The sequence below is a fragment of the Papaver somniferum genome, unplaced genomic scaffold (assembly GCF_003573695.1).
Source record: "Papaver somniferum cultivar HN1 unplaced genomic scaffold, ASM357369v1 unplaced-scaffold_19, whole genome shotgun sequence".
NCBI lineage: Eukaryota > Viridiplantae > Streptophyta > Magnoliopsida > Ranunculales > Papaveraceae > Papaver > Papaver somniferum.
The window spans coordinates 19,651,320-19,673,856 of NW_020628818.1; the positions used below are offsets into that span (position 1 = coordinate 19,651,320).

The 22,537-nt window shown below is 37.6% G+C and overlaps 3 protein-coding genes and 2 pseudogenes across 3 annotated transcripts; 4 read left to right on the forward strand and 1 right to left on the reverse strand.

Moving 5' to 3' along the window:
- Positions 1 to 2,671: 2,671 nt before the first annotated feature.
- Positions 2,672 to 3,727, reverse strand: LOC113338642. The gene is made up of 3 exons (XM_026584016.1): positions 3,611 to 3,727; positions 3,103 to 3,444; positions 2,672 to 2,952 (listed from the first exon to the last, which is right to left on the reverse strand). Exons 1-3 carry the CDS (start codon positions 3,725 to 3,727, stop codon positions 2,683 to 2,685), a joined length of 729 nt encoding a protein of 242 aa, XP_026439801.1. The 3' UTR covers positions 2,672 to 2,682.
- Positions 2,763 to 9,791, forward strand: LOC113338716 (annotated as a pseudogene).
- A 1,218-nt stretch (positions 9,792 to 11,009) lies between these two features.
- Positions 11,010 to 15,765, forward strand: LOC113338736 (exosome complex component RRP41-like). The gene is made up of 7 exons (XM_026584115.1): positions 11,010 to 11,214; positions 11,644 to 11,722; positions 11,981 to 12,083; positions 12,176 to 12,296; positions 14,354 to 14,442; positions 14,590 to 14,739; positions 15,328 to 15,765. The coding sequence occupies exons 1-7, from the start codon at positions 11,091 to 11,093 to the stop codon at positions 15,427 to 15,429; spliced, it is 768 nt and encodes a 255-aa protein (XP_026439900.1). The 5' UTR covers positions 11,010 to 11,090; the 3' UTR covers positions 15,430 to 15,765.
- A 217-nt stretch (positions 15,766 to 15,982) lies between these two features.
- LOC113338735 (RNA-binding protein CP29B, chloroplastic-like) lies at positions 15,983 to 18,146 on the forward strand. The gene is made up of 4 exons (XM_026584114.1): positions 15,983 to 16,409; positions 16,622 to 16,723; positions 16,912 to 17,214; positions 17,728 to 18,146. The coding sequence occupies exons 1-4, from the start codon at positions 16,047 to 16,049 to the stop codon at positions 17,785 to 17,787; spliced, it is 828 nt and encodes a 275-aa protein (XP_026439899.1). The 5' UTR covers positions 15,983 to 16,046; the 3' UTR covers positions 17,788 to 18,146.
- Positions 18,147 to 18,793: 647 nt separating this feature from the next.
- On the forward strand, positions 18,794 to 22,221 carry LOC113338227 (annotated as a pseudogene).
- The last annotated feature ends 316 nt before the right edge of the window (positions 22,222 to 22,537 follow it).

Sequence of the window (22,537 nt, forward strand, 5' to 3'; positions counted from 1 at the left end):
TGTTTTTTTCGACCAACCTTGCTCCGATAGTTTTCAGTATAGTTGAACTCGTTCGATATGAATTTTTCTCATTATTGAGGATTTTTTGAACTAATCTTAATATAAAAAAGTTCTACGAAGAAATTGGATAGCGCAATGATGAATTTTGATTCTAATTGATGATTTCGTTTACGATTTTATGTTCCACTGGTTGCGTTTCAATAGGCTAAAAGAGAGACTAAGAAATTTTTGATCAGGAAAAATATTTTGAACGGTGGTTGATCATTTCTTTTACGGATTTTATGGGAGCTTATATTGGTCTTGCTACAACTAAGATACTCTTTAAAATAATCTAAGGCCAAGAAAATAATTTCGTTAAGACCCATAATTTTAGGGTCATAACAATAAAAGACCGTATGAAAAAACTGTACATTGTCACTGCCAACAGAAATGTTAGACACCCAAGAATGGTTTTGAAAGATTGTTTTAGGGTAAACGATCATTTTATAAATTTATGGGAGGTTATTTTAGTCTTGTTACAACTAAGACAGGGTCACAATGGTCTTAAGGAAAAAAAGATAGGGCATTATTGATTTTTACGACACAGAGGTCATGGGGTTAAAATACATGATTAATAGGTCATTTTGGTCTTGTTATGATTAGGTCAAGGGTCTTGGATTCATGACGATACTTTAATATTTATTTTTATATATGACCATGAAAGTAAAACTCATAATTTTGTATGACTAAGAATTTTTTTCTTTGATGTCCAAGTTCATTTTATTTGGAAAAAATATCGTTTGGTCCTTTTTTTAGGTGGATCCATGTCTGTTTGGTCCTTTGGTCAAACGTCTTTACTGTTTGGTCCATAATTATTTAAAAATATTAAACTGGCAAATATACCCTTCCGTGTTAATTTTTATTTATTTTTTTGTAGCAGTTCATTCCAGAAATGAAGTCCATACAAAAACCTAAAAAAAACAGACTTCATTCCACAAATAAACGCCATACAAAAACATAAAAAACAGACTCCATTCCAGAAATGAACTCCATACAAAAATCTAAAAAAACAGAGTTCATTCCAGAAATGAAGTCCATATAACAACCTAAATAAACAGACTTCATTCCAGAAATGAACTCCATATAAAAACCTAAATAAACAGACATCATTTCAGAAATGAACTCCATATAAAAACCTAAAAAAACACAGTTCATTCCATAAATGAAGTCCATATAACAACCTAAATAAACAGACTTCATTCCAGAAATGAACTCCATATAACAACCTAAATAAACAGACTTCATTCCAGAAATGAAGTCCATATAAAAACCTAAATAAACAGACTTCATTCCAAAAATGAACTCCATACAAAAACCTAAAAAAACAGACTTCATTCCAGAAATGAAGTCCATACAAAAACCTAAAAAAACAGACTTCATTCCAGAAATGAACTCCATATAAAAACCTAAAAAAACAGAGTTTATTCCAGAAATGAAGTCCATATAAAAACAGAGTTCATTTCTGGAATGAACTCCATATAAAAGCAGAGTTCATTTCTGGAATGAACTGCAACATCATCATCTTCGTCGTCTTCAACAACAACAACATCTTCGTCTTCAAAAACACCACCGTCTTCATCATCAACGGTAGTCGCAGTAGCAGATCTTTATCTTCTTCATCTTCTTCATCATCAAAATCAAGATTAACACCATCGTCTTCATCGTCAACAGCAGCAGCAACAACATATCTTCATCTTCTTCATCGTCAACAACAATAGAAAAAATAAAATCAAGATTAACACCATCGTCTTCATCTTCTTCATCATCATCATCAAAATCAAGATTAACACCATCGTTTTCATCGTCAAGAGCAGCAACAACAACATATCTTCATCATCTTCATCGTCAACAGCAGCAGAAGAAAGAAAAAAAACCCTAAAAAATCGTATTCAACAGTACCAACATCATCGTATTCATCGTCTACGACTACCGATCTAAATATCTAAATCGATTTTCACCTTCATCACCATCGTTTACAGCAGCAAGAAGAAAAATAGAAGAAAAAAAATGGAGACGCCATTAACAGGAGGAAAAAGAAGAAGAAAAAAAAAGAGAGAGATATTAGATCTGGAAAGATGAGAGAGAAAGTAAATCTGATAATGACTTATTGTCTCTTATTTTTTGATTATATATATGGTCCTTATCCAAAAGGGTATTTCTGCCACTACAAGGTGACATTTACATCATCCATGACATCATCCTAGGACCAAACCATAATTTTAGGACCAAATTATAATTTATATTACTAAATAGGACCAAACAGACAATTGATTAGGTCCACTGGACTAGACTGCCTCTAATATATTATTTGTAGGACCAATCGGTATTTCATTGATTTTATTTTCAGCGACCCAAATGATATTTTCAGTGACCCAAATGATAAAAGTATAATAATAATATAATTAGTTGAGTGAACAAGTAAATGCAAGTCATTGGAAGAAGAATACAAGTTGTATTCATTTTTTGTTTTCCTTTTGTTGCGTTTTTACATATTGACTTGATGACTGATTAAGACGACTCGAAGACTTACTGTTTTTTGTTGCTTTTTTACATAATGACTCGATTACTGATTAAAACGACTCGAAGACTAGAAACAGACTCGACAAGACTGACTCGATGACTCATGAGGAAACATCACATTTTTTAATATTTTTTCACATAAGACTCGATGACTCGGATAGAAAGACTCTGTTGAGTTGATACGATCTGCCTCATTACGTGGCATGGATATGACCTGGCTCGATCGGGTGCATCGGAATCTGATGAGCATCGGCTTGGAAGGTGCAGCTGTAAACGGAGCTCAGCAAGGTCTGCTCTGGTCTGTTTGAGTTCCGTTTCAATCTCCGTCAACTTTTTATGCGTTTTGTAGACTTCCAAAGACACGTAATGAGATGGTTCGATCCATTTTAACGCCTGCAAAAACAAACAGCACTTGGTTCCTTTTTACACAGATCTGAAAATCTAATCGAGAATCAACTAATCGGATAAAAGCAAATCCAATCAAATCAAGAAAGAATCGAAAATCAAAATCAAATTTAGTACATAGAGGATGAGGCAAATCACCAATGTACACCAGAAAGAGATCTTCCCACATAGCAGCTCTGAAGCAGTCTCTCCATTCTTCAGTTCCCATTTGTGAAAGGTGATGATAAATCTAACGGAAAGCATCACCGCTGCTTCAGGGAAGCCGGTGTCTAAAGCATAGCGATCTAGGCCGACATCAATCACAATAACAGAATAAAAGAGCGAGGTAAAAGTTGTCCAACCGAGCTTCTCCTCCACCTTCTTCAGTACAAACTCCGCCCACAGATGAGAGATGATTACAGTGATGAAAACTCGCACTCCAATCAACTTCAGTAAATTTGTTGCGGTGAAAAGCAATTTCTCGTTCTTATGTAATGCTCTCTAGATAGCTAAACCAAAGAATGTAAATCCGAGCACAGTAAGGAAGTAGTAATAGAAATTCTCACCGTCGGACGGCATCTCGAAGAGTTTTAGATATGTTCATACACTCTCAACGATGGATACACCACCGCCAATGGCAAAGTAGCGATAAGAAAAACTTAAGAACCAGTTTCAGACATTTGTTAACAGCAGCGATGAAGTTTTCGAGCGTAGAAAGATGATTAAGCAACGCCATAACTGTGATTATTGTTCGAGCCGGAGGGAATTGAATCGGAAATGCCATTTTTTGAGTTAGGGTTGGAAATTGAGAGGGAATGAGAGGGATTTTAAAAAAAAAAATATGAGCTGTGTGATGAGATATAGTTAGGTGGTGGTGTTTTTATAGGCGGCAATAAAATTGGATGGGTTTTGAAAGGCTTTTGAAATTTGAATTCATTGAGAGTTTGTTAGATCAGAAATTCCCGGAGAAGGTTGTCGAAGGTTTTTAAATTTTGGATTAGAAATGAAATCGGCTCAGATTCGCAGTTCGTTATTCTTGAAACGGTTAGTGGGTCAGCGCAAATGCTGCTTATTGTCTTGCACGGTTTTTTGATGTTTAATTCTGATCTTGTGCGCGCCTTACATGTGAATAATGAGAAGGCAAAGATGTTGCTGAAGCCTGATGCAATGGTTGTCACTGAAAGACATCACATTTGGCCTTCTCTAACTGATGATCAATGGATGCAGGGTAAGCCTCTTTTTCACATTTTTCTTGATGCAGTCTGAGATATATCATATTATTCTTGGTGCTGAGATCACTACTACCCTCGCAAATGAGCAGTTCAAGAAGGTTCAAATGGAGCTTGATGGTAAGATGATTGAACTCCATGCTCTTGGTAAAATTACAGGAAACTGAGTATAAAATTTTTGTATTGGTCAAGTAGAAGTTACAGATGAGTACTATGGGCATGTGGGGGACATAGTGGAGGGCCTGGAGGCCTATCTTTTGTGTAGAAAATATTACTTTTCATGATTGGGGAAATGGTAGATAATACCATGCAAAAACAAGCAGCGATGTTGAACGATGTTTCTTGTACATATGAACGTGATAAGAAATCCTGGGTTATAGCTATTAATAACTTGGAAAGAAAAATCAAGGTACTTCGTTTGACTCCATGATAATACCGGTAAATTTCTGTTTATTAGAGTTCACATTCCTAGTGCATATTAACTTGGATTTCTTTTGCAGATAATGTAAACAGAGCAGTCACAGCTGTCCCATGAAGCCCATGAATGCGCCGACTCGATTCCTGATTTAAGCCAAATGGTGTATGCTGTTCAAGCATTGGGTAAGTTGAGCTCCACTTCATCTGCAGATTTGTTCAATGCACAATATGCATCTCATTTAATTAGAAATATTTGTTGTAGTGGCCCAATGTGATTATCTCAGAAGGAAGTAGTTGGGGGAACAAGCAATGAGAAAGAAACTATATAACCAAGTTCAGGAATCTAAAGGGAATATTAGGGTGTTCTGTAGATGCCGCCCACTGCAAGGAAGATATCTCAGCTGGGTGTTCAACAGTTGTTGAATTTGAAGCTGCCAAAGATGGGAATCTTGGAGTACTGACTGGTGGCTCCACTAAGAAGACCTTCAAGTTTGACTGGGTTTATGCTCCAAAGGATGGACAAGGTATTTCCGCACGTCGTTTTTGTCGAGTGCATCAAAGTAGGAACTTTGAAATATTTACTAACTTCAAATGTCTTTTGCCATAACAGCTGATGTGTTTGTGGATGCTTCACCAATGGTGACTTCAGTATTAGATGGATACAATGTTTGTATATTTGCATACGGGCAAACAGGGACTGGGAAGACGTTGGAGGGACCTGAGCATAATAGAGAAGTCAATTATAGGACTTGACGAGCTGTTTTATAGAGCCAGGGAAAGGAGTGACACTTTTACTTGCAGCATATGCGTCAGAGTGCTTGAAGTTTATGATGAGCAGATTAGGGACTTGCGTGCTACGTCCCCAGCAACAAAGAAGTAAGCTTTTATAAATCTCTTGCAAACAGTTATGAAAATGAACTGGTTTTATTACCGTTCTCCTTTTTCTATAATGAAAAGCACTTATCAGAATTTGTATCTTGTTATAGGCCGGAGATCAGGCTAGCTTCTGAAGGAGTTCACCATGTTCCAGGAATTGTGGAAGCTAAAGTTGAGAACATAAAAGAGGTCTGGGATGTATTGCAGGCTGGAAGTAATGCAAGGGCTGTGGGATCTAATAATGTGAATGAGCATAGTAGCAGATCTCATTGTGTACAACATGCTTTCTATAATGGTAAAATCTAAAAACTTGATGAATGGTGACTGCACCGAATCCAAATTATGGCTAGTAGATTTGGCTGGCAGTGAGAGGCTGGCGAAGACTGATGTGCAGGGGGAGCGACTAAAGGAAGCTCAAAAGATCAACAGATCCCTTTCAGCTCTTGGGGATGTCACATTCCTTGCAGGTTTTTACTCGAACTTGCTTGTCTTCTCGTCTGGCCTTCATCTTCAGCTGCTGATTATTTTCGTGGAGCATTTTCAGGAACTCGAAGCTAACACACTTAAAGATTCATTAGGTTAGTTTACCAAAATATGCTTTTTCAGAGTTAGATGCTTAATATCATTATTAACATATTTTTGAACTTCTGAATTGCAGGGGTTGACTCAAATTTTTTGATGTTCGTTCAAATCAGTCCTTCAGAGAATGACTTAGGTGAGACACTAAGTTCGCTAAATTTTGCAACAAGGGTTCGAGGAGTTGAGCTAGGTCCTGCAAAGAAACAAGTCGACACTGCTGAGCTTCAAAAGTTGAAAACCACGGTAGGAAAAGCAATGGTGATTCAGACATTTCTTAAGTTCCCTTTCCAAGTTAGATTTCAGAACTACTGAGCTAGTGGTTGAGTTGCTGTATAAGCTTGTTGCTTGCTTCTTTTTCGATTCCATCTATCCTGAAGCTTGATAAAGCAAGGCAAGAGTCGAGATTCAAAGATGAGTCTTTAAAGAAGTTAGAAGAGAACATACAAAACCTGGAATTCAAAGTGAGATCCGAGGATCAGCTGTGCAAAAGCCAACAGGAAAAGGTTAAAGAACTTGAAGGACATCAAAGATGGAGGTGCACAACCAATCTGATAAACATGTTTGGCAACTTAATGAGAAATTGAAGGGCAGAAAAGGAACATGCATTGGTCTTCAAAACAAGGTTGTTTTATAGTGGTTAATTTTGTCAAACTTTTGATATTATTCATACCACTCTGACAAAATAACTGGAATAATTTCTGATGCATCGTCACTTCTAATTTCCTTGTTCAAAGGTCAAAGAGCTTGAAAGTAAACTGAAAGAACGAGAACACATGGAGTCTTTGGCACATCAGCAGAAGGTTTGTTTGTTCTATAAACACTTCATTTTTTGCCACAAATAATTAATCCATACATTCTTCTACTTAGATAAGTTTTCTTAACTTGACAATTGTATCGTATCATATCAACCACCCTAGTTAACAATTCAGGGTCGCAAAACATTGCATTAATGGACATCATAGAAGTGATACGATTAATTTCGTGTGGTCTGTTGTGCACAGATTAAGGAGCTCGAAGTCAAACTGAGAGAAAGCTTGGCAACAATCTGACTCTGGTCCTTCAACAAAAGGTTTGTTGATTCTGTGTCCTTAAAGCTATTTTGTGAACGGATACGAAAGGTTTTATGGTTGCTGGAGCGCAGCTAAACCAAGTGAAATTCATTTATCTAAATTTTTGTTCTTGTACAGGTTCGGGAGCTTGAAAACAGGCTTAAGGAGAGAGCGCAACAGCCGGCTGAGTCTGTGATTCTTCAACAAAAGGTTTGTGGCAACTAAACAAAGCTTAAATTTGTTTCCCTGGAAATTGAGAATCTTGATTCTAAATGCCTCTATGTTACATAGGTGAAGGAGCTCGAAAGCAATCTTAAAGATCGAGAACAAAACATGGAATCAGCACTTCTTCATCAGAAGGTTCTTACTGAAAACCAATTTTTTTACTCTGCTAATTGTATGTTCGCTTATGGCTGCTAAACAATTGGAAAACTTGTGTAATTGCTAATTTCTTTCATGTGTCTATGTCAGAATAAGGAGCTTGAAGAAAAGCTTTGAGAGCGAGATCAACAATTGAAGTCTATGCTGCAACTGTCACATTCTTCTAAGATGTCTAGATGTACCCCACTGGTAGTAAGCCCCCCTGAAAACCTTCAAGGGAAAGAGATACGCTGTAGTGTAATGGTTCCTTAGTTGGGTACACATCAGCATGTGACTCTTCCATCGGCTCTTCCGGAGCATGATTTCTTGAATGACCTGGAGCCGCTTGGGTGGATGGATACCCAACAAAATGAGCTTCCTCAGCTGTGTCACAGGTACTTGATTTTCTTTTTTTCTTTGGTCATTATCATTGTTCTCGTAGTTTGACAGAAGACTATGAAGATCCTTGTTAGCATCACCTCTCCTAACGTGAAGTTAAAATTTATGTAGACAAACACTGGAAGTTGACTTTCTGATGTACCTTGTTTTTCAGTGTCAAGTTGGATCTGACTTTTAAATTTTTTACTTTGTGCAGGATTTGAATCGCCATGCTCGGATGCTTGAGATAAAAAGCAATGGGAATGGAGAAAACTGCATCATCCTGACCTGCAGTTTTGCTCCAGGTTCATGCTCATTAACTGAAACTTTTCCCTTCAGGATATGAGTGGGGCCGTGCTAACAAGGACTCTAGAAGCTATCCCCATGGATGTACTCCAACTGTGATTGGGACTACAGAGGAAGCTAGAGCATCCATGGTTCTAAAGAAGAACAAAACAAAGAAAGGAAAACAAGGTAGTCAAAGCTCTGTTGAATTTGTTAGTCTAATTCATAAAGAGAAATTAACTCAAGGAAATGGGAAAAGACAGAGAATGAATTTTGAGTGGAGATCCTAAAGCTAAGGCCAAGGGGTGGTGATTAAGGATACTGGTAACATCATGGGAGAGAAAGACAAGAGGATGAAGAAACAGATTCAGATGATGAAGTTAAGAAGGTGAAAAAACGATAGGATTGAGATACTATTGAAGGAAAATATCAATTGCAAGGCTATGCTTGGCTTCTATTAGACTACATTCAGTTGGGAAGGAAAAAGCTGGTGACATCATTTCAAATGCTCTGGCTTATGGTAACATGGAAGCTGGTCCAGTAAATAATATCCCTCTGGAGGTAGCTGAAGCAGCCTTAGTTGAGGAAACCATGGTCTTTGAGAAAGTGAAGGAGCTAAAAATTGTTGAACAAAATTCGAGTACTGAGAGCTCTGTCAAGGTACTCCGTATTTTTTTTCCTAAAACTTTAAACATTTTATCTATGCTGTTATCACTGTATTGTGTTAGTAGAGATAATACAGTCACAGGAAGTTAATCACACATGACTTATATTTTATAGATATAAAAGACCTTTTCTACTTTTACAGTTGATTCTCTAACGGCGAAATGGTTAGTATATTATTGCTTAAAAAATATGTCTTTTGACAAGATATGATTTTTTTAACACATAGTTTATAAATGGTTTGCTGGATTCGAACAAACAGACCAGCTCTTATTTTTATCCTTTTTTCTTTAGTAATATTTCTGTGCTTAATGGTTTTCTTGATTTAGAAAGGATCTTTTGAAGGAAGGTTGTAAATGTCATTGAAATGTGGGTGCCTATTTTCAAATCCAAGTCATGAAAGACTGCCTTGTGATCTTAAAATTTCTCATGGGTCTCTGACCGTTTTTTCATAATTGGTATCTTTTTTTTTTCCTTTTAAGGATCCCCGTAATGCGAAATTGGCTTTAAGTTGAATTGAAAAATGGTAGTGTCTCAACCATTTGTCAAGGAAAGGAACAGTGTGTACATAGTATTTAATTGGATAGTTTCCCCATAGTGGGATAGCATGCAGGTCATTCTGATGTGCCCATAATTATGTATCTCAGGTTTTTTAGATTCTTTCCAACTGCTGCAATACAGGCGTATCTTCAGAAAGAGCTGGGAAAGATACAGGACTTGAGAAATAAAGCCATGTTAGATGGGGAACTGTGGGACGACCGTGTTTTTAGCTCCATGGGTCAGAATTCATAATTGTTTTGCTCAGTCTGGTGCTATCTGAAGTTATGAAAAACTGGAAGAGTGTGCATTTTGATTCTTCTTCAGCTTAAGATTGTTTGTGATTGTTTTCTTTTCGTTTCCATCTCAGCATCATTATTTTGTTGAAAAGAAGAGATCCAAAGTAAGTTCAGTAGGGTTACAACAATTCGGAAAATGAAAAGACACATGTTAACTTATTTTTGGTTTGTTGGAATTTTCAAGTCCAGACGCGTTTAACCACCTCTTGTTTCTGGATGATTGGAGGGCCACAAAGAAGTTCTTATTATCAAATTTCTTGCAGTATATCTATATTTTTCAATGCTGGTTTAAACTTTACTACAGAAAAGCAGAAAACTAAACTGGTACTTACTTTGGAGTTATTTCTGGCAGTAGCTCTGGTGTACTTGGTAAACATAGAACAGTTCTAGGCTGTACCATCACCGGCCTTGCAGAACAGGCTGTTTAAAGCAACTTCAATTGAAAGAAATTTTTAACAAACTGATCTGAAATAGTAAAGAAGACTGAGAACAGAACCAACATGAAATTCAAATCTCAAGAGTCAAAACCAGCATGGAATAAGATTCTAAAATTCTACATGACAAAAGAAACACTGTATCATAAGTAACCAGTAATTTTTACAATTCGAACCCAAATTTAGCCTCCACTTGGGAACACGGACCACAGTAAAATTTAGTAACGCCTATCTTGCACAACCTACAAACCTGCCACCAGGACCCCGTAGACTTGGGTTCTAAACTAAGGTCTAAAACCCATGAGGGTTTAATCGGATACCAGAACTGAGAGCGTCCACAGTGGTGCGAGTATAACCAAAGACCAAAGACTAAAAAAAAAGACCAAATTTGGGTTTAGTCCGTCATGTGGCGTAGTGGGAAAAGAGTATATTTGATGGCGCGTTGATAAACATTACGCCTGGGATCAGGCATTGGTAAAGATAACGCCCGAGTGGGGCGTTGGTATAGTCTACGCTTCAGAAACAAAAAAAAAATAAAAAAAAAAGTAATAATGGGGCGGAGGTATAAAGCCCGCCCCATGCAGAAATCAAAAATTGTGAAATACAAATTGGAGTGGGGCGTTAAGTATATGAACGCCCCATTTCGCGCGACCACCTTTACCAACGCCCCATCGGGCGTACATTATATCAACGCCCCGTTTCAGGCGTACATTATATCAACGCCCCTTGTGTAGCGTATATTATATCAACGCCCGATGAATGGCGGAGATTATATCAACGCCCGATGTGTAGCGGAGATTATATCAACGCCCGACTATATTTGGATTTGGTCTTGATCGCAGACCAAATTTGGTCTGGATTTTACTCTTTGATCAAATTTTGATCAATGGTCCGTCCCACTACGCAGGCCCACTCGACTAAAAATTTGGGTTTACTCATCCATTGCAGTTGCTCTGAAGAGTTTCTGTATTTTTCCACACAACATTCAGCGAAGAGACTTGAAATTTGTAAGAGACGGTGAGAGAGGCGCTCGAAAGAGAGATGGCAACGGGAGCTCCAACAACATATTCACCATCTCCATCAAACAAAAAACAACAATCTATATTCAAAGATGTCGATTGGGTTCGTCCTGATGGTCGCGGTTTTCATCATTGTAGACCTGCTTGTAAATCTCTCTCAACTATTTTCTTGTTCTAATTTTTGAGAAATTTGTATTGATGTTGTTTTTTTGTAGTAAGGGTTTTTGGTGGGGGTCAGTTCTGTATAGATTTCACTTCGTTTCTAGGTTTTGATTTTTTTTTTTTTTTTTTTTTTTTTTTTTTGATTTTTGATTCTGTGAACCGTATGAGTAATTTGGTGCCAAGGGTTAACAAAAAAGGAGTTTGTTTTGGTTAGATAGCAATAGGGAGCATTGATCAATTTTAATTTTTTGTTGCCCTAGACAAGAACATAGAAGCTTTGGTTCAGGGTTGGGTAGATTCTGAGGAATTTTAACTGAATTTTAATTTTACTTAGTACTTCAGTGTTGGGGAACTCTAACTTTGTTATTCTTATTGGAGGTACATAGATAATTTGATGCTTAACTTGTTTGCAGTTTTGAAGACTGGTATGGTGAATGCCGCATCAGGATCTGCATATGTGGAGTTCGGAAACACCAAGGTCATCGTATCTGTGTGAGTATAACTTCTGCATCAGCGAATTTCTATTTTATCGTGTTTGTTTCTCTTAACCGTCGCTATTGTTTTGCGAAATTGTTGATTATTGATGGTTAAATTTGGTTAGTCTCTAAAAATTGAGTACTCTAATGTTGTTCATAAGCTACCAAGTAGGCAAAAGTTTCTCGTAATTCTTTAGAGCCGACCCATCTCTTTAGTTCTTTCATTCTCTCGCTGTGACTTCTCTTAATTGCGTTTTAATTGCTTCTTGTTCAGATTTGGTCCAAGAGAAAGCAAGAAAGCTATGATGTACAGTGATATAGGTCGTTTGAACTGTAACGTGAGCTACACAACATTTTCTTCCACCATTCGTGGACAGGTATGTGGCTGTGTTTGCTGCAGTTGTGCTTTTGTTTTTCGCACTGTAGGTATAATATTTATGTAATAGTAGTGATTTTTTCATGTCCTCAGGGTGCAGACAACAAAGAGTTTTCATCGGTGCTTCATAAAGCTTTAGAGGGTGCTATTATACTGGAGACTTTTCCAAAGAGCACCGTAGATGTTTTTGCATTGGTCCTGGAATCTGGTGGCAGTAAGTATTCCAGAATTTCCTTTATAAGTCAAGTCATTTTTGTGATGCTGAGTGATCATTACCGTCGAACTGCATTATTTGGGATTTATCGTGCTGATTTTATTTCCAATATGCAGTGCTGCAGCTTGTTGGTTTACTTTACTTCTCTTAGTTTTGATGTTACCTGTTTAAACTATACCTACTTGTTTTGTGACTTTTGTCCATGCCGTTTCTTAATAGCTTCTTAGATTTTTTTTTCCTTCCCTGTAGTCTTATAGCATGTAGTGATGCTCGAAAATCTGTCTCACTTTTATTAAAACCACACTAGGTATCACCCCGGCCGCACTCTTCGATTGTTTTGTGTTCTACAATTTGTTTCTACCTTTCTTCGCTTTATAACTTAAAACATTATGCCTAACTATCATTGTCAAAATGTTATGCCTTCCACTGCAACATATGTATGCACTAATGAAGATTAGTTGGAGTCTATTCGGGGACGTTAGTTAGTCCATTTTATTCGACAGATGCCTGAACGATGCAGATGTGGTAAACTTTCTGTTAAACTGAATAATTATGGTGGAACTGTTTTCCAAAGAATATTTGGAGGCATTTCTTCTACAGATTCGGGTATAGGCCGAGTCTTAGTTATCCTACCAAATTTCCTCATTCAGAAATCACTCAAAGATCTCGGGCACCTGATTGTTATCTGGTTATCAATTCCTCCTCAAAGATCTTCACAAGTACTTTTTCAAGTGCATCCTTAGCATTTTCCTGCTTTTTTTATAACATACTAAGTCAGTAACCTGCATAAATAGCTGTGACAAATATTCTTGTTAGTGATGGTAGCTGTACACACTCGTCCAAAATTGAGTGGATGGAGTTATGGTATTTTGATATGCGGATCAGGTCAGTTGTCGTGCAGACAAAAACCTTTGTACCTGTCCAAGGACTCAAAAGCAGTTGTACCTGTTTGGTCTTCCATTCTTAAGTGTAGCAGGAACTTCGGATTTGTATCATCCGTTTTCAGCCAGTAATGGTTGGGCCTTCACACATTGCAATTTTAGATAAAATTACAATTTTGTTTAAATACTGCAAGCATTCTTACACTAGTTATTATTGATGGGAAAGCCTCAGAAATATACTGGTTATTTTGCCCTACATACATAAAAAGGAATGAAAATTAGTAAGTTACTACTGTGATTTGGTATCTTTGAACCATGATAGTCCAGAAGTTGTTTTGGACAATCCTGAGGGAATCAAAGTGGTACTTTAAGTTTAATATCCCATCGACAAAAACTAAACATCGGATCATTGGTTTTACTGGATTGTTTCTTTCTTCATACAGAACAATAATTCAATACTGAATAATTATCTTTTAGAACAATACATGTAGTAGAAATAGTGGTTACAACAGTCTGAATCCTACACAATACACATAGAGATAGAACGTAATCTGGAAAACAACTTAGATGCATGCAAAGTGTATCAGAAGAGACACGCTTAGAATTCTATGCATTGACTACCTCATAATTTGGAGCTTCTACTGGATTGTAACAACTTTTGATGGGATAAACCGGTTGGACAATTGGATTTAGAACAATTAGAAGGCGTTCGATGATCTTAGGACCAGGGTTGCAAAACAATCCTCTAAAGTTTATGTATAAAAATCCAGGTCGTAGTTATTGATGGTGTATCCTTTCTACCTGGAAGCAACGGCTCATACAGTATTCCAGTGATTAGACAATTGTACGGAGTATGTTCCAGTGATTGGAGAATTGTATAGATTGATTGTGTATGTTAGATACGGAAATTAAATAAGGAATCCGTTTTAGACAGAGAAAGGTTAGAGGTTAGCTATTTCCGGGCCATGACATAATCTATGCCGTCCAGTCTAGAATTGATCTCAGCCGTCTTTTTTCCATCGTAGACACCACCTCTCCTTAGAACATTGATTAGTTAATAAAATGGGAGAAGGTGGTGCTAGAAAGTATGGATTTTCTTTATGAGCACCTTTCTTTTTCTAACTTGATTATAGTTCAAATGTAGTTTTTCATTAGACTTTGATTTTATTGATGTAGGTGATCTACCTGTCATAATATCATGTGCAAGTCTGGCCCTAGCAGATGCGGGGATTATGATGTATGACCTTGTGACATCAGTTTCTGTGGTATGTACCTGCATATATCTTTCTTGAGGTGCTTTAGAAACTCTAAAGTACTTTTAAGTTTATGTTTTCTGAGAGGTTCTTGGTCCCTCATATCTGTTCACTCTTATGAATCTCTTTTCATTTTTACTTGGCTTTTGGGCGTTGCAGTCTTGCCTTGGGTCAAACCTTGTTATAGATCCTATAACAGAAGAAGAAAGTTGCGAAGATGGAAGTCTTCTGATAACGACAATGCCTTCGCGCAATGAGGTCACTCAGCTAAACATTAACGGAGAATGGTCGACTCCAAAGATCCACGAGGTATGAAACTTTTACCCAAAGTTTTTTTTGCACATCTACATGTTTATATAAGAATGCTAAGGACTTCTCTGTCCGTTGAAATGGTTATGAAATGTTCAGCCAATGATCACATATTCATGTGCGTAGATGACTGGTATGTTATGAATCAGATCTTAAAATAGATGTGAAAACTGTGTGTGTTTAAAAATGATGTCAAATGCTTAATGATCTCTCTACTAGTTAATTTACACCGTATGAGCATCAAATATGTAGAGTTAGTCATGGGAACTGTTCATAGGGTAGGGAGTAAAAGCGGTGGGAACTTTCTCGACGCCAAAATACTCGATCTCAGCAACTTAAAAGCCTGAATAGCTAATGCAAAACTTTGAAAAGCGAAATTTCAAACGACAAATTAGTATAACTTATCAGCATGATTCTGCTAACTCTGTTAAATTCCAACTGCGATGTACAAGCCTGAATTGCTAATGCAAAACTTTGAAAAGCGAAGACTCGAACTACTTATCAGCAAGATTCTGCTAATTCTTTGTGAAATTCCACCTTTTCTATAAAATTTCTTGGTTGTTTTATGATAAAATTGTTTATGAGCAGGCAATGGAGCTCTGTCTCACTGCGTGTTCCAAGCTTGGGGAATTAATGAGATCATATCTAACCGAACCGGAACCTGAACCTGCTTCTGCGTCAGAGGAATAGAAATGTTGCTTCATCACTGTCACTCGTCAACTGGTCAACTATGTTCAATCACATGTTCTTCATCACATTTTTTACTCCGACTGAGGATGTAATTGGCTTGACATTCCCACTGAATGCGGAAGGAAGTGCCAGGATTTGTATAGTGTTTGCGATATTTATTCCCAACCTTCAGTACAATGACTAGTAGTCTTGTACCATCCGTCTTTCAGACCAATTTTTGGGTTCAATTTTGTTTGAGTTGTATCACCAGATTGGAACTGGTTCCAGTTATCTTCAGCTTTTATGTCTCAACTTGGAACCAGAATGTGTATGTAGTGTTATTGGAATTTGGAGTTATGTCTACTTGCCTCACTAAAACCCTAAAACCTGTGAGAATATTAGGGCATCTCAATTTGGGACATGGGCCTTTAATAGATATTTTGGAGGCCTATCCATTGACAAAAAGAAAAAAAGATCAAGATTTTCAGATTTTATGTGGGCCCCACATTTAGGTGTAAAGGAGGTGTAAGACAAAGTAAAATTCTTTCTATAAGATAGAATTTCCCATTAGGTTTCTTATCACTAACAAATTTTGCTTCAGATTTTTCTTTCTTTGCTGCAAAAACCTTATCTTTGCAATGGCTTCATCTTCTTTAGTACTTCCATCTATATCTGCTAAATGCATTTTCCATTCACAAACCCTAAAACCATCACTCTCTTTCCACTCAGTTTCACTAAAGCTTTCAAGCAAACCCATTTCTATTACTTCTTCATTTCTCTCTGAGAAAGTAGCATTTAGAAGCTCTCGTTTTGTTGTACCTAAAGTTGCAGTTACTTCAGAATTTGGCCAAGAAGAAGATGTTTCAAGTGGTGATGAAGGTGCTGTTGAGCAGAATTTCTCTCAGGATTTGAGACTTTTTGTTGGTAACCTTCCTTTTAATGTTGATAGTGCTGAAGTTGCTGAATTGTTTGAGAGAGCTGGAAATGTTCAGATGGTTGAGGTGGGTTTTCTCTTAAAATTCAATTCACCTTTTTACTTATTTATTTTATTGAAGTTTTTTGTGTTTTGAATTTTTAGATAAGGTTTGGGGTTTTTAAGGGTTTAAGTATGAATACTGTTTGGGTAATTTTTATTTTTATTTTTAAATCTTATCCTCATTTTGTGGGCTCTTTTCTTATATTTTGATTATCTTGAATGAATTCTTACGACCAGGTAATCTATGACAAGCTAACTGGAAGAAGCAGAGGGTTTGGGTTTGTTACCATGTCTTCTGTTGAGGAAGTTCAAGCTGCAGCACAGCAGTTCAATGGCTATGTAAGCTCTCTCTCACTGCATAATTCTGAGTTGTATGCTATCTTTTGTCTAATGTCTGCAAGTTGATTGTAATCGTTGTATTTGTAAGTGGTATTCTTAACACTGTTTGATAAATTGTGAACGGATTAGATAGATTTTGTTGTTGTTGAAGTTATTTGGTTTCTAAAATGAGAAATTTATGATGACAGGAAATTGGGGGTAGAGCTATTAGAGTGAACTATGGACCACCTCCACCTAAGGAAGATTTTCAGTCGAGAGGACCTCGAGGTGGTGGAGGCGGTGGTTCTGATTCATCTAAAAGGTTATACGTGGGTAACCTTTCATGGAATGTTGATGATCAGGCACTTGAGAGTTTGTTCAGTGAACAAGGAAAAGTATTGGAGGCCAGAGTTGTGTATGACAGGGAGACTGGTAGGTCAAGGGGTTTCGGGTTTGTCACTTACGGCTCAACCGAGGATCTCGACAACGCACTTTCATCCTTAAATGGCGCTGTAAGTCTTATATAAGAATCTCTTACACTCTCTTGTTTCTTATTATTGTAGTTGTTCTAGTTATTGTTCGAGATTTGCTAAGTTGATGGTAGATGATTGCATAAAGTTTAAGTAGAGCTTTTGAATTGTTTTGCCCCCATGTTTCCTATTGCCTATAGTTTAGTTATTCACCCGTATGTTGTAGTATTCACTGGTGTTGTGCATATAAGACTTTCGCAGCTACTTATCATTTTAAATATAAGAATGTAATTATCTGCATTTTCTTACGTAGGCAAGTTACACCAACGTAACTATAGGAATCCCATAACAGGCTTCCTTATCACCTCTGGTGGTGTGTGTCACTAAAGCCACAATCTGTTGAGCCTGATATTTATGCACTGTTTCTTTGTTTCACTTCTCATATAAGCCACTGTAGAATTTTATGGGAGTAGTATTTAGTTTGTGTGCTATAGGCCATAGCTTCATGTCCTCATGTTATGTTCTTACCTTACATCTTTTTGTGTACAATTACAGGACTTGGATGGCAGAAATATTCGAGTATCTGTTGCTGAAGAGAGGCCAAGGCGCTTTTGAGCACACCAGATTTCCACATTCTCCATCAAAAAAATGCCTTTTGGTATAGTTCTGAAACCTTGCTTTTCTTAATAGCTTACTTATATATCAAATAGGCGCGCGAGCAACCGAGATGTGGCTTTGATGCCCTAATCTTCAGAACCACGTTCTTTTTGTGCTACAAGTGCCTCTCTTAGCACTAACCATTTTCACCAATGTGCTCTTCTGGTGGCTTCAAGATGTATCAAAAGAGGACTGTTATAGAGCTCCGAACTATTTTGATGTAACAACTGAATAACAAATTTTGATCCTTTCCCTCCTCTCTGGTTATATGTATCTTGTATTATTTCATTTTGCATGCGATCCAAAATGTTTTCTTATGAGATTTGTTAGCAGTTCCAACCTATTCCTTTTCAAGAGAGTGTTTGCGTTGCTTGTGAATACACTTCCGAGTGGGCTATTGATTTTGTAATTGGAAGCTGCCAATTTCAACTGTTTAAGCCCATTCAGCTGTATCCGCAAGCCGAACACCCTACACCTGCAAAGATCTGAGTCTTTGAAGTTGTTGCATTTGGCCCTGTAGTGTAGACCGTGAGGCATGTTTCAGCTAGACAATCAGCCTGGGTCCATGAATGATATTCTTAACCATGTTGCTTTGAGGTGAAAAGTTACCATGAGATTTCAACTGAAGCCAGGTACAATAAAACAGACTGATATATGCAACAGCTATGATGCTGCTCTCTGAATCGAGTACAATGTCATGGTGTTAGGGCACAAATAGTTTATGATCATGGGGTCCTTGATTATTCTCTGTATGAGTCCAAATTCATACTGTTAGACCTAACCTTAACCTAGCAGCACCAAACTACATGGTGGGCAACTCGCTTTGCCTTAAATTTCTGTACAATCTGTGATCTGTGGTATCTTAAGTTAATCTATCCAATCATCTCTGCCTACCTTATTGTCTACTCCACAGTCCACACAAATTCAATATCATAATTTGGACTGCTCATTTACTATTTTCAGTTGAGGGTTAATGGGACCCAATAAAGAGACATATTTAGTTTGGGTCCCAGCTTTCACTTTTATATTGGCTGGTTGCAGGTGTCCATTAGGACCTTGGTGCTTATGTGCCATAATTTGATTAGCAGTATGAGTTGCAAGTATCACCTGGAGACACATTTCCCAGGAGTCTACAAAGTTGCACTCTAAAAATGGTGCATTCTGCATGGTTAAGATCTCCTCTTTGAAACAAAAAAGATTTATATGCGCCGAACTTCAAAATCATCTACAACTTTGGACCTATAGAAGATGCAATTGACTTGGTGCAAGGTATAAAGATTCAAGAATAAGCGAAATACCAGTTCAAATATTGTTTTATAACTTAAACAAACTTCCATTTTCTTGTTTTAGTATCCAAAACAAGTTATCAACCAAAAACAGATCCCTCCATCTCTGGACACAACAACATAATTCTAAACCTTCTCAAGCAGAAGAAGTCAATGAATGATATTCTTACAGGTTAGAATTTTTTTTCTTTCAAATGAGTGATTCTTTAAGTTTTAATCACTTCATAGCTTCAAGTTCTTCTGTCTCTATGTTCCATTTGGTGTCACGTGTCTGCGTTTCGAGTTCTTCGCTGTTCTAGCTTCCGTGGAGTTATAGCTTTAATCAAATGTTTATATGAATGAAAAATCATTTTCAGCATGGTTTGATGTTGTTGGGTTCACATGGTTGTCAAAAATAAAGGAGTGAAGTGATTGAAAGTTCTTGTGACTATTAAGTCCATAAGGTTAGTCATCCATTTCTTTCATCTCTTATTAGACTTTTCGTGTTTTCGATTTCGATCAATTGAATATAGAGAATTTGAATGCAGTTTTGCAGGTTTCAGGACAATCAAATTGAACTTAAGAACTTCCAAAGAATCAAAGCAGAAGATGTCATGAACAAAAAAGGAAGGGTCTGGCAAAAATGAGAAATCTCTGAAAACTAAAGTACTGTCAAGAGTGTTTTCAGAAGACTATGAAAGAGTGAAACAAAAGATACTAGATCCTCGAGGATTATTCATTCGTCGATGGAACAAAATTTTCTTAGCTGCATGTTTAGTTTCTCTTTTCGTCGATCCGTTGTTTTTCTACTTACCTACTGCTAGAACAGAAATGTGTATTTATATAACTGTACCACTTGAAGTAGTCCTCACAATTATACGTTCAATAGCCGATGTCTTTTACATGGTTCAGATTTTTGTACGATTCCGGACTGCTTTTTTTGCTCCTTCCTCTCGTGTATTTGGTAGAGGGGAACTTGTTATTGATCCTTCCAGGATCGCTTCTAGGTACTTAGCGAAGGAATTCTGCATTGAACGTGTTGCTGCATTACCACTTCCACAGGTAAAAAGCTTACTTAACTTTGCAATATTTTTCTCAATTTTCGCTAAGTTAACCAAATATTTTTCATGTTGCAGATATTACTTTGGGCTGTAATTCCGAATCTAAGCGGTGTAACAATGACGAGCACAAAAAATGTACTTCGTTTCAGCATAATTTTCCAGTTCATACCAAGGTTGTTTCTCATCTTTCCACTCTCATCTCAAAACAGAATGGGCAGGGGCAGCTTATAATCTTATGCTTTACATGTTAGCAAGCCATGTAAGTCCTGTTGAACACTATCCTAACTTCATGAATATGTTTCTTGTTGAACAAAAACGTCACTTCGTTCCGGTTTGTTCTTCTTGTACAAAAAGGTTATTGGAGCTTGCTGGTATTTGTTGTCGATTGAGAGACAAGAATCCTGTTGGAGAGAAGTCTGTGATATTCAGAGTCCAGAATGTCAGTCTGAATCATTGACTGCGATGTGCTAAACAATCCAGATAGAGTGACTTGGTACAGCTCCAGCAACATAAAAAGAATATGCAACCCCCGTAACAATTTGTATCAGTTTGGTATATATGCTGATGCACTGAATTACGGGATTACTACATCCTCGCCATTCTTCGAAAAGTACTTCTACTGCCTTTGGTGGGGACTGAAAAATCTAAGGTACATTTTATTTTTCTACCGTTTCCCTTGTTGCAAACTCCTTTGTTGGGGTCTCCTCAGCCACACAAAAAGCTCGTAGTCTCATACTCTCATGACAATTTTTGTTCATTTGTGCAGTTCTTTAGGCCAGAATCTCCTAACTAGCACTTATGTTGGTGAGATTTGTTTTGCCATTGTGATAGCAATTCTTGGTTTGGTTCTTTTTGGATTGCTCATTGGAAATATGCAAGTAAGTGTACTAGTTCTGTTCAACTTAGTTATAAGATTCAAAGAGTGCTTTAGGTGTGCTTAAATTTAATGCCTTGGCCAATGGACAGACATATCTTCAATCTACGACTATTAGACTTGAAGAGTGGAGGATAAAACGAAGGGATACAGAGCAATGGATGCGACATAGACAACTACCCAAGGAACTGAGGGAGTGCGTTCGAAGATACAATCAGTATAAATGGGTGGCCACTCGAGGAGTTGATGAAGAATACCTTCTCAAGGGTCTCCCGATGGATCTCCGTAGAGACATTAAACGGCATCTTTGTCTCGAACTTGTTAGACGAGTAAGTCCTGAAACAGTCTCTTTTCACTGGAACACAACTTCATTTGTGGACTTTTTCAGCTTATGGCCAAACAATGATGGGTGATTTTCTTTTGTTGCAAAAATATGTAAACGTTGTAGGTTCCTTTGTTTGATCAAATGGATGAGAGAATGCTCGACGCAATATGCGAGAGGTTGAAGCCAGGTTTATGCACTCAGGGTACATGTTTGCTCAGAGAAGGTGATCCTGTCAATGAGATGCTCTTTGTCATTCGAGGCCACCTAGACTCGTATACAACCAATGGAGGCCGTACCGGCTTCTTTAACTCATGCAGCATTGGCTCTGGTGATTTCTGCGGCGAGGAACTTCTGACATGGGTTCTTGATCCTCGTCCGAGCGTCATTCTCCCTTCATCCACTCGTACAGTCAAAGCTATTGGTGAAGTTGAAGCCTTTGCACTAAGTGCAGAGGATTTGAAATTCGTAGCATCACAGTTTCGTAGACTACATAGCAAGCAGATACGGCACAAGTTTCGGTTTTATTCGCACCACTGGCGCACATGGGCTGCGTGTTTTATACAAGTAGCGTGGCGCAGATTCAGGAAAAGGAAGGGTTTAGCTCAACTCAGGACTAGAGAGATGTCGTCAGTTGATCAATCTAGAGTGAAGCCACAGGAAGAGTTAGTAACAAGAGGAGGTAGTAAGTACCTCAGGTCAGATTCCGATGTTGTCCCCTTGCAAAAGCCTGCTGAACCTGACTTCACCTAGACTATATACATGATAGATACTCGTATCTAGTTCCTATACTTCTGAAGATTGTATTGAGAAAAACAAACATGTTGTTGTACTTGTACAAGATTTATAGTGATGCAAAAAAATATCACCATTATACGGAACTACTAATTTTAGGCCCATGAATGTTAAAGTTAAGGCAAGGATGCTGGGAGATCTTGTCTACGTTGACATAAAAAAAAAAACCGGGCAAATCCCGTGAGGGGATGGGACGATGGAGGGAGAAACTTCTCAGCATTGGGATTAGAAGCGTGCAGATGTGGGTCCTGCAGCAGTGAGTCACGGGATTTGCTGCGGTATTTTGTCCGATAAACCTAGCATTATTGGATCTTGTCAGGCTTGGAGATTCCTAGATATCACCATGTTGTGACTAGGGAGTTTCGAACACTTGACCAACTCAGGAAAGAGA

What these genes read in the sequence shown, in the direction of transcription:
- LOC113338642 (XM_026584016.1), bottom strand. Translation starts at nt 3,727, where the DNA reads ATGGCATTTCCGATTCAATTCCCTCCGGCTCGAACAATAATCACAGTT. An exon ending in TTAACAAATGTCTGAAACTG is followed by an intron (nt 3,445 to 3,610) that starts GTTCTTAAGTTT and finishes TTAGCTATCTAG; the next exon opens with AGAGCATTACATAAGAACGA. An exon ending in TCTCTTTCTGGTGTACATTG is followed by an intron (nt 2,953 to 3,102) that starts GTGATTTGCCTC and finishes TTGTTTTTGCAG; the next exon opens with GCGTTAAAATGGATCGAACC.
- LOC113338736 (XM_026584115.1), top strand. Translation starts at nt 11,091, where the DNA reads ATGGCAACGGGAGCTCCAACAACATATTCACCATCTCCATCAAACAAA. An exon ending in ACCAAGGTCATCGTATCTGT is followed by an intron (nt 11,723 to 11,980) that starts GTGAGTATAACT and finishes CTTCTTGTTCAG; the next exon opens with ATTTGGTCCAAGAGAAAGCA. An exon ending in GGTCCTGGAATCTGGTGGCA is followed by an intron (nt 12,297 to 14,353) that starts GTAAGTATTCCA and finishes TTATTGATGTAG; the next exon opens with GTGATCTACCTGTCATAATA.
- LOC113338735 (XM_026584114.1), top strand. Translation starts at nt 16,047, where the DNA reads ATGGCTTCATCTTCTTTAGTACTTCCATCTATATCTGCTAAATGCATT. An exon ending in GAAATGTTCAGATGGTTGAG is followed by an intron (nt 16,410 to 16,621) that starts GTGGGTTTTCTC and finishes TCTTACGACCAG; the next exon opens with GTAATCTATGACAAGCTAAC. An exon ending in CACAGCAGTTCAATGGCTAT is followed by an intron (nt 16,724 to 16,911) that starts GTAAGCTCTCTC and finishes TTATGATGACAG; the next exon opens with GAAATTGGGGGTAGAGCTAT.